This window comes from Punica granatum, chromosome 2 (assembly GCF_007655135.1).
Source record: "Punica granatum isolate Tunisia-2019 chromosome 2, ASM765513v2, whole genome shotgun sequence".
NCBI classification, from domain to species: Eukaryota; Viridiplantae; Streptophyta; class Magnoliopsida; order Myrtales; family Lythraceae; genus Punica; species Punica granatum.
The window spans coordinates 5222134-5235807 of record NC_045128.1 but is presented as its reverse complement, the minus strand read 5'-3'; the positions used below and the strand labels follow the sequence as shown (position 1 = coordinate 5235807).

At 38.5% G+C, this 13674-nt stretch overlaps 2 protein-coding genes across 16 annotated transcripts; both read left to right on the top strand.

Moving 5' to 3' along the window:
• The first annotated feature begins 5697 nt into the window (after positions 1 to 5697).
• Positions 5698 to 11957, top strand: LOC116196131 (putative disease resistance protein RGA3). Of its 15 annotated transcripts, none has more exons than XM_031525708.1 (10): positions 5698 to 9055; positions 9453 to 9626; positions 9734 to 9897; positions 10045 to 10110; positions 10188 to 10226; positions 10357 to 10451; positions 10656 to 10787; positions 11071 to 11171; positions 11317 to 11470; positions 11553 to 11957. In XM_031525708.1, exon 1 carries the CDS (start codon positions 5780 to 5782, stop codon positions 7103 to 7105), a length of 1326 nt encoding a protein of 441 aa, XP_031381568.1. In that variant the 5' UTR covers positions 5698 to 5779; the 3' UTR covers positions 7106 to 9055; positions 9453 to 9626; positions 9734 to 9897; positions 10045 to 10110; positions 10188 to 10226; positions 10357 to 10451; positions 10656 to 10787; positions 11071 to 11171; positions 11317 to 11470; positions 11553 to 11957. The 15 variants fall into 15 exon arrangements, with proteins under 15 accessions (XP_031381568.1, XP_031381562.1, XP_031381567.1 ...); XM_031525702.1 differs by having other exon boundaries at positions 10188 to 10240; XM_031525707.1 differs by having other exon boundaries at positions 10188 to 10278.
• On the top strand, positions 7683 to 9055 carry LOC116197528 (putative disease resistance protein RGA4). The gene is made up of 2 exons (XM_031527697.1): positions 7683 to 8409; positions 8478 to 9055. The coding sequence occupies exons 1-2, from the start codon at positions 7683 to 7685 to the stop codon at positions 9053 to 9055; spliced, it is 1305 nt and encodes a 434-aa protein (XP_031383557.1).
• Positions 11958 to 13674: the final 1717 nt, after the last annotated feature.

Below are 13674 nucleotides of genomic sequence, written 5' to 3'. Positions count from 1 at the left end.
TCAGAAAAGGAAATAAAAATGTATATATACGTTTACTGGATCTAGCTATACGTCCAAACTGCTTGAGATTGTCTTGGTATGATATGCCAAGATTTTCTCCTGGAAATTTAAATATTAACACGTATCAGGTGCGCACATATCTGCCCATCATTACATACAGATATATATGACAATAGCTAATATCTTACAAAATACAAATAATTGTTTGAATTTGCATTATATGTATATATATTGTTTTATTTGACCATGATTGTTGTTTGGTTGGAAAATGAACTGAACATTATTAGAGTTTATATGTCATACATTTTTGTTATGGACGTAGTCTCCAATGATCAAATGACTTGATTAAGCAGTCATACTAATAAATCACATTATTAGCGATGTCCTCTTCCTTGATGAATCAATTTGCAAACTATAGGGTTTCATATTTCAGTCATAAATCATCTAGCTATCAATTGCAGACTGCTCAAATGCCCACACAGGTATACATAGACAGGCATATATAGACAAACACGTATGATATTTATTTTTATTGCTTTCCTATATTAATGTCTTTCGAGGAACCTCAGCCGACGATACATGTGTTTCCATAATTCTGTTGGAATTTCATTGCAGAGTGAATCGAGCTTTTATTTATGTTACCTCGTTATTTTAATATATGTCATTCACACATGAAGTTTTTAAGATAATATATCATATATGATGGTGGTCAATAAATAATATATTCTTATAGTACACTTGATGAATATCATTTCTTCTGTAATATGCTCTTTTTCACGTTCTGTCCTCTGAAAATACGTAACAGAAGCCCATGTTACGAGAATTTACTTTCTTATTACAAAATTTCATGACCGTGTTCTAGATCTTGCCCTTTCACTAGCTCCAAAGGTCAACAATGTGGTCCATTGAACCTCCACGCTCTGCAGATACAGTCTCTCATAGGTAATTAACGATGTAACCAAGCCTCCTCGCAGATACACGAAATTGACTGGAAGCTCGATAAGGTCTTGGTCTCGTTGAGCTCATGTCAAGCTTCTTAGTGGAGTGAGTCGAGCTCAAGCCTCACTTGCTCTCAGAATATGAGTAGTTTGCGAGCTCAATCGTGTGTCTATCTTTGTAGTCCAGGGTAAGTTCTATAAGCTCAGTACAACTCGAGCGTAATTAATTCAAAAGCCCATGTCATGAGGTTTTTTTTATTTTTACCTTCTCACAGAATTTCATGCATGGCGATATTATTATATTATGGTCGGCATATATATTTCAATATTTGCATGAAACTAGTTGGACAGCTGATCAACTCTGCAGTCCGTCCTAAGATTTTTTTTTTCTTTTAATCAAGAAACTCTATGTCCTTGGGACCCTCATTGACCAGGTTTTCTTATTCAAATGGTATTAGGCTTTTTTTTTTTAATCTTTTCCGGACACAAAATTAAGTTAATAGTGCATCCTTAAATGAAAATGGGATCAGGCCAGGCCCAAGCCCAGGCCCCAGCTTGAAGCATGCTAAGAGCGTGGATTATTGTAATGGTAAGGATTATGAAAATGTCATCCACCTTTTACTATGTCTATAGGCCTCCCCTGTAATCGGGGAAAAAAATATCATCCAAATCCTTGCCATCATATAGAATTTTCTTTCCGTTTGTCCATAGGGTAGTAGAGAAACCATCCCGTTCGTGGTTAGGAATAATCCGCCATTAGTATACTTGCATGGATTGAATGGGGGGCGCCGGGGGCACTCCCCCGAGACTCGGAAAAGTTACAAAGTTTTTATTTAATTTTATCGATTTATCATTTTTTGATGGAATTATCATATTTTGCCCCTCTTAATTTTATGATACAAAACTCCTTTCGACTTCGCCCCTTGGACAAAATTCCTAAAATTCCTAGATCCATCAATTACTCGATTCTTGAATTACTATTAAGTGACTTTAATTTAGTGATTAAGAGGTCCTTTGCAACTCACCGCGTGCTATTTTGAGTTGGATGCGTTAGTATACCATTTTGAGTGGACTATAATGCAGCAGTTCTGATAGATATCTCGGATAAAAAGATATAACATTCAATCTATAAGGTTCATTTTCTACTTCTTTCTCTCTTTTTTTTCAATAAACAGGTTGGATATTCGAGTGCTATACTGTTTTGTTTAATACATAAGGAAGTGATCAAAATAATGGACCAATCCTCACTTTCTTATTGTGAAAGTTGTGATGCAACTGTCTATTCTATTCTAAAAAGTGAATTTTATCGGATGAGTAAGAGTTTATTATCTAAAACCTAATATTTAGTTACTTTTCTTATGTGCTTATAGTACTGAAGTACATGCTAGGAAGTAACATTAACTGAAGAGGCAATAGAATTCTACATATTATTTTTTTCGATATTATAATGATGTTCGGGGTCTCTACAGTGTGGCTTTTTTTTTTTTTGGATAGGTCTCTAGAATGTGGATATATGGAGCTATAAATAGCCGTTAACAATATATATTTCATGAGAAATCATTTTCTTAATCAGTAATTTCCTATTGGCCATAAAGAATCAGTAATTATTTCGATACGGAATTCCGGAATCCTAACTTAATCCGAGAGCAAGGATAAGCAGCAAAGGGGTGACATAAAACTTTTCTTCTTTCTTTTTTTTTTTTTTCAATATACACCACTTAATATTGAGAAGCCCTATAAATTCCGACAAATGGATCAAGCCCAATCGACCCCCTAAAAAGGTAAGGATTTCTTGATTTAAATTTTTTTAATTTACAAGACTTAAATTCAAAATTTTATTTAAGGGAAGAATAAATTAAATAATGATATCTTAAATCAATTCACTTTTATGGAAATTATTCATCATTTCCAGTAAGGGTTGGTTCAAGCGATTCAGCATTTGTTCCCCTTAAATAAGACCTTGGGCTCAAGTCTTGTGAATTGAGAAAATCCTTGACTGAAAAGCTTTACCCGTTAGTGGACCGATCCGGCCGGAACTTGATTAGTTAGGGCCCATTGGGCTTCTAGACACCATGGTACATACTGAAATGATTACACACATTGAGATCTTGAAAGACACGAGCAAATATTGTGAATGAATAACATAATCAAAATGCTTATAAGTGAAAAATTAATATCGTCCCCAAAAATTCTCCACTTGCAAATATTCTGATTGATTTTTATTTATCTATAGTGTGAATGGATAACACTAACTGAATATCTAGTCGGGGAAACACAAATTACAGACATTGGGGCTTTAAGTTTAGTCTAGGAGCTGAAGGCCTTCACGTGGTCTCGTCCTTCTGCCTCTCCAGGTTGGCCAGAGCCCCCTGCAGCTCCGCCTCGACTTGTTTCGACCCTCCCTCGGCTTCACCTCCACCTCTGCTTCTGCCAATGGAGTGGATCTTCCCATAGGAGATGCGGCGAACACAAACATTAATAGAAGAAAGGTTCATTTTCCTCTTCAGTGCATGTGATAAAGGTCGAGCAGATTCTGTTATAATTGAGATCTTGAATTGCTGTTTCATGGACAAGCAATGGTCTGCTTCTGCTCTTTTTTGAATCTACATAGTCTAAATTCACCAACTTGGACTCGGAGAAACATCAGATAGAATTATGTAGAAGAACCTGAGCATGCCATCGTCCATACCAACAAAGTATGCCAGAAATTCCGTAGCCACACTTCCTCTGTTGCTAAACTCATGCTTCTCCTACCCACTGTCCTCAGCATGCCATCAATCAATGAGGAGTGAGTCACCAACACGGGTGGAATGTTACTTTCAGCTCCGTGATGTGTCACAAATTGACTTTTAAATGATCCAATAGGCAACGCAGCATCAGGAAGCTGTCTATTTCGGGATGCTAAAGCACACGTGAAGGTCTCGATTTTTCTATGGGTCTGATCCATTCAAGGGATTTAGAGAGGAAGTTGAGACAAATTCAGAGCATTTCTTGGAGTTCCAGATCAGTGATGCGCATGATCACCGAATCAAGATTAGTGTTTCATGACAAGTCACCAACTTGAGGGCATGCACATCACCAGTACTGGATAGCAGGAAAAGTAATCTTACAAATGAAAGTACTGGGTAGGAGGGAATACTTGCATTAACATCGGAAGCTTTTTCAAGAAAGATCAGATGCTAAAACATGTCTTCAGAAACAGCAGTCCGTCCGAGTACTTGAGGCCATGAATCTCTTCTACTGTACATGATAAAAAAAAGGTGGGCTGCTTTATGAATGAGTCCTAGTGTCGAAGCCATTCCAGAATGTGAAAGCAGTTACTGAACGTAAAGTGAGCAGAGCTATCCCGGCGAAGTCCTCGGCGAAGGTGTTGACGGAGCTGCCGCTGCTGCCATGTCGGCTGAGGCGGTGCATAAGGTGGCGGTGGGGGTGGCAGAGCCAGTTGCGGAACCGGGAAGTGCGGGAAGAAGGTGTCGAATTGGTCTCTTTGGAGCTCCCATGACCCATTTCCTTGCGTTTCTTTTTTGCCCAAACAAAAATGGTGAGCTGACTGAGCTTCGAGTCGACAAAATGAGATCGGGATATTCAGTGGGAAAAGTAACGGCAGGACAAGCAACCCTTTATCAGTTACGGTCGAAGGAAACCCATCAATGGATATTCCTCGTCGTTCCCAAAATTCCCGAGGAGATTATTTTGTCCCCGGGGGGAGGAACTGGGCAAGCCGAGAATTGATTAAATATTATTTAATTGGGAGAGTTTTAACCCGACAGTCTTGAATGGATAGCACACTGAACTTTCGAATACTATGCTTGAAAAGAGTTGAAAGTCTTTAAAGAAGCTGAAGTCACGAGACGCTGACGGCATTATTCCATGGTCAGAGTTAACGGTACAGAGCACATTGACGAGGAATTCAACTCAATCGCGACCGTTTGCATGAGGTGGCCCCACAGGATTCTCCACGTGGCGATTATCCATACGGGTGATATTGGTGTAAGGGCACACGCGAGAATGAGAAACTGGATAATCCTATGTACAGCAAAAGTGCTTTTCAGAAGCCGTGTGCTGTAAAAAAAAGCCCTTCCTAATTTCTACCATCTGGTTAAAAATAATATATATTTATCAGATATATATTCATACTAAAATTAATAATTTATGCTTCATATATAATACGTTAGTTATTCGATTCAACTAATGCAATATATTTCGTTGCGAATGCATGCATCAAGCACAGTTATTGGAGGACTGTTAGGACAATATAACTAACTATTAAATAAAAAGTTCAATCGAATTATCAAACATGAATTAAAATATAACAAGAACAAAATGATAAGTCAATTTCTATTATTATATCTGAACATGCAGGGGATCGTAAAAAGAGCTATCATGTAGTAATTAACATAAGTAATATTCTTTTTTCTTCGGTATGAAGAAAAATTAACATTAATTTAATAATATAATAACGAATATAAAATAATAAACAAAAATCATGTCATATTATATAAATAATAAAATACTGGAGAAATATACTTATGCCTGAGATGATGTATAATGTATTTTATTACCATAGTAGAAGTACAAGACAAAATTGCCGCCCGTTATCTGTCTGCACTGTCCAAAGCACTTCGAAACTCGCAACAGTGACTGCACGCGCGAAAGCCATACCCAATTAAATATATATTTATCTTTCCTTTAACTTTTTCGTTTTCCTTTTCATTTTTCTCTTTCCTTTTTCTTTTATAAAAAGTAATTGGTACATCTCAGATGTACCCATATTATTCAGAGTCCAAGTCTTCCTCTGTCAAGCCCCATTCTCGATCTCTTTGTCCAGGCTGATAGAAACCATGGCTGAACTGATCCTCGGGAGCATCGTGGATTCCATCACCGAGCATCTCGTTTCCCTCATCGCCCAGGAGATTGGGTTAGCATGCGGTGTCAAACGCGAGCTCGAGAAACTCCAGGACACTGTCTCTGCTATTGCTGCTCTGCTTCGTGAGGCTGAAAGGAGACGTATCGAGTCTGAGGACGTGAAAGACTGGCTTCAGAAGCTGAAAGTTGTGGTTTACGATGCTGACGATCTGTTGGATGACTTCTCCACTGAAGCCCTCCGTCGTCCGAGAGTGGTGGGAGAAGTTAAGCGAGTTCTGAATGAGGTGCGTATCTTTCTCTCCTCTTCTAATCAGCTTGTTTATGCCAGCACGATGGCACATCGAGTCAAGAAGATTAGAGAGAGGATCGATGCCATTAACAGTGATAGGTCTGCTTATAAGGCCGAGGTAGATAATGGTAATACCCTTGGAATTTTGGTGGAGAACCAACCTAGGTCGGAAACGGATCCTTACAAGCATGAACGATATGTGGTTGGAAGAGATGAAGACATAAAAGAAGTCATCAAGTTTTTACTCAATCCTGATTTTGAGGAGAATGTATCTATCCTACCTATAGTGGGGATTGGAGGCCTCGGGAAAACAACTTTAGCAAGACAGGTATTCAACAATGACAGCATTAAGGAATATTTCTCTGTTAAGCTTTGGGTTTGTGTGTCCACAAATTTCGATGCGGAGGAGATTGTGAGGAAGATAGGTAGAGAAGAGCTCGATGGGAAGAAGTTTTTACTTGTGTTAGATGATGTATGGAACGACAATCGCTCTAAATGGTTGGACCTTGAAGGATCTCTTATGAATGGTGCAAAAGGCAGTAAAATACTAGTGACCACTCGCCATCGTAGCGTGGTCAAAACTATGACACCAACAACATGTCATGAGTTGAGGGGGGGCTTACCTGAGGATCAGTCGCTCGATTTGCTAATGCGAATGGCAGGGAAGCAAGAATACGAGTGGAAAACTCAGAACTTAGAAGAGATCGCAAAAGAAATTCTGAAGAAGTGTGGTGGAGTTCCCCTTGCAATAAGGACGATTGGGCGACTGTTGGTATCTTTGAGAAATACGGAGGAAGACTGGTTGAGATTCAAGAATAATGAATTATCGAGAATAAATCAGGAGGAAGGTGATATCGTACCATCGCTAAAGCTAAGCTATGATTTTTTTGCCATCACATTTGAAGCAGTGCTTTGCTTACTGCTGCTTGTTTCCAAAGGATTACGAGCTAGACACATCAGAGCTCATTCATCTTTGGATGGCACAGGGATTTATCAAACCCCTGGGCAATAGGAAGACCCAGCTCGAAGAAGTCGGCCATGATTATTTTATGGAGCTGCTTTCGAGATCCTTTTTCCAGGACATAGAAGAAGATCCTTTGTGGCAACATTGTGAGATGCAAAATGCATGATTTGATGCATGACCTCGCAGAGTCGGTTGCAGGAGATAATTGCATCACCATTGATAGCTCCCATGAGAAAAAGTTACCACGAGGAGCTCGCCACGTATCCACCAATGATCTGGATGTGTTGAGAAAGACAGAAGAATAAGGTCACTGCTTTTCACCAACAAGATAAACCGCACTGATATTTATTTGGATGTTTCATGTTTCAGAAACCTACGAGCGCTACGTATTCGTAATGCACGCATAAACGAGATATCCGGTTCAATCTGTAAACTGAAGCATTTGAGGAGCCTCGATCTATCATGGAATCCTTTTCAGTATCTTCCGAGCTCTATAAGCGGGTTGTGCAATCTAGAGACGCTTAATCTTAGAGGTTGTTGTGATCTAGAGAGATTACCCAGAGGCCTGACGAAGTTGGTTAATTTGAGGCAGCTTGATGTGAGTGACTGTGGTGAGTTAACACATATGCCAAGGGGGATTGGGAAGTTGACTAATCTGCAAATGCTAGGTGCATTTGCGGTGGGGAAGGATTCGATTCGAGATGCTGCTGCAGGGTTGAATGAGTTGAGCAAACTTACTGGATTGAGGAAAGAATTAACTATCCGATGCTTGGAAAGAATTGTTCCGAGCGGGCTGGGAGCTTCCTTCTCAATTGAGAAGTTAGCTCTCCAATCACTGACGCTGAGCTGGCACCTTTTACAAGCTACGGAGGCTGATGCAGTAGAAGTTTTAGAAAGATTTCGGCCCCATCCAGATCTAAAGAAATTGTCAATACAAGGATACCATGGTGTCCGGCCTTCATCCTGGATTTCTCAACTTCATAAACTAGTCGAAATTAGGTTTTTTGATTGTGAGAAGTGCGTGCGTCTACCACCTCTAGACCAGCTGCCTTCACTCAAAGGAATCCACTTAAGTTATTTGAGTAATTTTCAGTGGATAAAATTGTCGGAGAGTGAGAGTGGGACGCCGCAGTCTAATTCCTTTCCATCCTTGGAAGAAATATGGCTGGAGAGTTTGCCTAAATTTAGGGGATGGGAGAGGAGCAGGAGCAGCAGTAGAATTGAACAAGAGGAAGAAGCTACTGAGGAGGATGATGATGATTCTTTATTGATGCTCCCCGTGTTCTCTGACAAGGTCAAGGTCACCAGATTGCGATGCCGAAGATTCTCATACATGCAGGGTCAAGAGCTGCGTCTGACCTCATCCAGAATTATAAAGCAGCTTTTGAGGAATGTAAACATACGCCATGCTATGCTTCAGCATCGTCGTCGAGGATGATGGCCAGGTTGATCTCCCCATCTTCTATATCTCTCCTCGCACCGACCGGCCTCACGATTTCTGAAGTGGAGGACTTAGAGCACTTACCGGAGTTGCTTCAGTCCCTCCCGTCTCTCCAGTCTCTTGCAATCATGGATTGCCCTCTCTTGAAAGCTCCCCCTGTGTGGGCGATCCTCCGATGCCTAACTGCCCTCGAGTCGTTGGGGATATATCGCTGTCGTGATCTTGACTTATCAACCGGGGAGTCAGGATATCAAGAAGACATGCCTGAAGGACCAGCTTATAAACTCCGAGAGTTGGAATTCTTGCGGATTGATAAAATGGAGACTCTCCCATGGTGGATTCAGCACCTCACCAACCTCGAAAGCTTAAAAATCAGATCTTGCTGGAATCTGAAGGCTTTTCCCGAGTGGTTTCCACAGCTTACCTCACTCAAACGTCTTGAGATTTCTAATTCCGGGGAAAAGCTGAGAAGAAGGTGCAGAAGGGACATCGGAGAGGACTGGCCTAAGATTTCTCACATCCCGGACATAGATGGGGGCAGGGGCTGGGCTCCATAGGTCAATGATTTCTCACTCTCAATTTTATGGTTCTTGCTTAAATATTTGTACATTTCTCACTCACCTGTTTAACCAATGCTTCCTTCCTTAACACATGTTATCTGGTAAAGGATCGATAAGACTAATTTGCGTTGCTTCATGGAGAGTTCGAATGTAGATCTTGGCGATTAGATTGTTGATCCCTGTCACATCTGATCTGAGTTTCTCCTTCCTGCACCACAAATTCTTTCCTCGTCAATGCCCATTTACATTTTTACGGATAGAAAAAAGGCTGGAAAGAATCTACTGTCATGTCGTCAATACTCTCTTCGCATTGCATTCGCTCATTGTTCTGTTACTGAATTGAGTTTAATTCCATTGTTTTTTTCCTAAAGTTCTGGCAAACCTCAATCTGCAGGAAATATGAAGGGCCTTTTCCTCTCCTTCTACTTCCGGTGTTTGGCTAAAAAGCTCTTTACTGCTGAATGATCTGACTGATGCGGTTTAGTACTTTTGTCAAGAGGAGGAAGTTTAAATGTCTCATTTAATAACTTCGATCAATGAAGCTCGTCCTAATTCCAATCCGCTCCAGGTATATATCCTACATTTGCAAATGGCAAGTTATAAGACTTCTTTGATATTTAACGAGTAATCGAGGTACCAATTTTTCTGACTCATGGTCCGTTCTTCTTCCCTCAGTTTCCTCAAATTTAAACAGGACGTATGTTACTTTCTGTAAGCTGTCGAGATCATTTTTATCTGAAGCTCACAAATCCATCTTCTGAAGTCGAGTTTCTGGAAGAGGGACTGATGAATTACTGATTTTGTTGTACCAACTTCCGAACTTCAGCATATGTGAAGAGGTTGGATAAATTTTATCTTAAAATTTCTTCTTCTTGTTCTTCTGTCTCCTCTTATTTCTTTTCATTAAGATTTTCTCATCCCACGATGTTAACATGGTCAGTAGAAAGAAATAATCTTATCATTTTTTGTCCTTTATTTTCGGACAGATGGAAAGGCTTTGTCACTTGTTAGGTGGCCGGATGCATGGAGAGATGTTCTCGGGGACAAATTGTGTAATCTCCCAAGCTACGTTCTTTCCATGCTTTCTGCACTTTATTTCGCCGGCACTCATTGTTCCTCGTCAATGCAGCCGGTCTGATGGCAAGGCACTAGCGCACCCATCCCATCAGTTGTCTCCTAACTGTAATATATATATATATATATACTCAACATGCCTTCATGTAACAACATTACTATATATGTCAATTTTCATCCTATTCTATGTTGCGGTCATCATTAACGGGATATTGGTCTTGCAGGGAATATATTAATGGACGCTCAATCAGAATTTGAAAGACCTGATAGACACTGCATGGAGCCTGCATTACGGGATGGTTCATAGAGGCTTGAACAGGTCAGTAAGAGGGAGATTGATTTGGGATCGGTGACAGGTTCCCCTAGATTAACCTCTTACTTTTGGGATGTTTTAGAGAGAAGTTGTTTGGTGGGCGCAATTTGGGGTTTGTTTAGAGTTTTCTCCTTAACTTCTTCTATGCGGGTTCACACAAAATTTAGCCATTGCAATGTCGCCCACCAACTCGTTGTCTTTTTGATGCAGTGTCTTTTTGAACCTTAGAGAACCTGCTGTCATGATCTCTCTGATTTTCACTGAAGCTCCACCTAAGGCAACCTAGCGAGCCAAAGAAACTAGCTGCCTGTCTCATCCCAAGCTCGGTCATCCGACAGGCTGGTATACCTTAAAGATCTCTAGGTTGTCATCTGGAACTGTGAATTGAATGAATAGAATGAAATTATAGATGAGGATAATTCATGCTTGTGTAGAGATAAATATAATGGCAAGGCCTTATGGAAATGGCTTTGCCCACAAACTACTCATACACGATTCTACTTTGATACTTCTACCTCATTTCCCCTCCTCATCAGATGTCGACATTAATTTGCTTATCCATACACTGGAGTATTCTTCACAAGCAATCTCTCATCTTTACACTTAATTTTGGTTGTCGAAACAGGATTAACAGAGCAGGGTCCTCCATTAATTAATCTTTGATATGTGGGAGTGGGACATTGCAGATCAAGTTGGCTTGGCCGGCTTGGTGTGGGTCTTGTTCAGGTTTTTTTCTCTTAAACCTTTTTTCATTGAGTTTAAATGATTAATCTCTCCATCTGCAGTTCCTGTTCCATTTTGGATCTTTTGGAATATCATCCGTCTTTTGGGCGAGTCCCATTTCATATTCTCTCTTTCTGGTGTAGGACAGATTATGGTATGCAAAGATAGAATCCGAATTTGCAGAACTCTCGATGCCATCCAGATGTGCATCTAGCAGCTCAATCATCCTTCCCCTCAAAAGGGGACAACCGTTCCGAGTTGTCAGCAGAAGAACCACGAATTCATGTTCAGACCTTTCAAAGGTATGGAATTCCCAATGATGAACATCAGCCAATGCTTTTATTTATATGGAGAGTTTTGATAACTTACGTAAATCTTTTGTAGTTACTTCGACGGCAGCACCCATTTGTCGCTCATTCTTCCTTGTCGATGGATCTGGTCCTGAAGACACCAGCTGAGATGCTGAAGCAGCTTTATCTTATTGGAGGCTAAGTTGATCTGCTGTGGAGCTGAATCCCTCTGTTTGTATGTGCAGGCTATTAGTTAAAAATGTTTATTAATTTTTAATTTTTCTCAACTTTTCCCATTCCGTTTGTTGATCAGCTCCTCATATCTTGTGAGAGCTGGTTAACTATTTCTTGCCTTTTTTTTTAATTAAATCTCGTTTGCAATTTCTATGCGATTGATTTGTGTAAAAATTGGACAGAAATTCGACAAATCATCTTATCTATGTCTATATATATGAAAGCAAGAATGAGGTGGGTCCAATTAGATGGCCTTAGAATGCTCGATTTTGGAATAGAATTTTCTCGATTTTTTTGAGTTTTTTAAATTTAAAATTATTTTTTGTTATAAAATTATCAAGAAAATCTTCATGAATTATTTTTGTTATAATATTCAATTTAAAAAATCGAAAATACCATAAAACTTTTTTAATACTATGGTGATCTCCAATTGAAGATAATACGATTAAATTATTTATCTTTAGAAATTATCAAAAAATCGTTGGATGTTACAATAGTCTCCTATAGAAGTCAATACGATGATCATATTTGGAATCATAAAGTCTATAAACATATATATTTATTAAACATAATAAATTTTTATGGAATTTTCTCGAGTAATTATTTTTATGTTTACTGTTATACAACATATTGATCTTTATGTAGGAGATATTCCCAATTATGGGGATACACACGTTACTTTTAAACAATAGGAAAGAAACAATATATGGAAGACAATTAATAATTAGAAGACATATGTGAAAGCAGGAACAAATATATATAAAAGAAATATATAAAAACAAACCATCTATAAGTATATGAAAATAAAAATCGAATAGAATATTCATGCCGCCACATCATAAAAAATAAGTAACGAATCTCTCTCACTTTATCAAGTCATTACTTATGTATTGACGAAATTTTTTATCATTAATTATGTAGTAAAATATATATTATTTGCATATAACTCAACAAAATATATACTATATACATGAGCTACTATTTAGGAAATTTTTTTATATTGTAGTAATCGAATTACCGTTAATATATATTGTAACAAAATATAGAGTTGAAAACCAACATTAACGAACAAGGGTTTATAATATTTTCAAAGTTGTCCTTTGCATTATGGGAAATATATATTCTTATAATATTAACATCTTATAATCTTAACCTCAATCAAATTTTCGTTTATATAATATTGTTTGTTTATATTACCGTTTCTATTGTGTTGTTTGTGTGTGTATATATATATATATATATATATATACACATCTACATCACGAGTTGAACTAAGAGACTAGCAAATGGAGATTTTTCTTTTTGCGAAAGGCAAGGCCCTGGGTAGTCAACCTTATCAGGTTCTACCGGACAACCACATCTTTTGCACAGCCACGTCGTCATTTTAATTATGTATCACCTTTCTTATAAGAGAAAGGAATATTTCGTTATTAGCCTTATGAGGAAAGCAATGACAATATTTTTTATATTATAAAAATTGAACAACTAAACGACAAACCAAAATATATTAATAACATTCTTTTGATAATATCCATAACTAGCCAAAACACCACCTTTATATATATTTGATTTGATATATATGGAATATATAATAGAATCTAAAAATGACACACAATATTGTATTATAGGAATATACATATATTTTGATGCCATGAAATATGTATTGTAATTTTTATTTGGCAGGTATATATAATACATATATAGTGTTTGATATATTATAGGAATGGGTATATCATGTCCAGTTTAAAGCAGTTTTTGAGGAATGCAACTGGACGCCATGATCCATCATTGTCATCATCGTCAAGGATGACGATGACGTTGACCTCCGTATCTTCGATATGTGTCCTTGCACTGACCTCCCTCCCCATTCATACATAGTGTGGAGGATGCAGAGCACTTGCCAGTGGAGTTGTTTCAGTCCCTCCCATCTGTCCACTCTCTTGAAATCAGTGAATGCCCTCGCCTGAAAGCTCTCCCTGCCC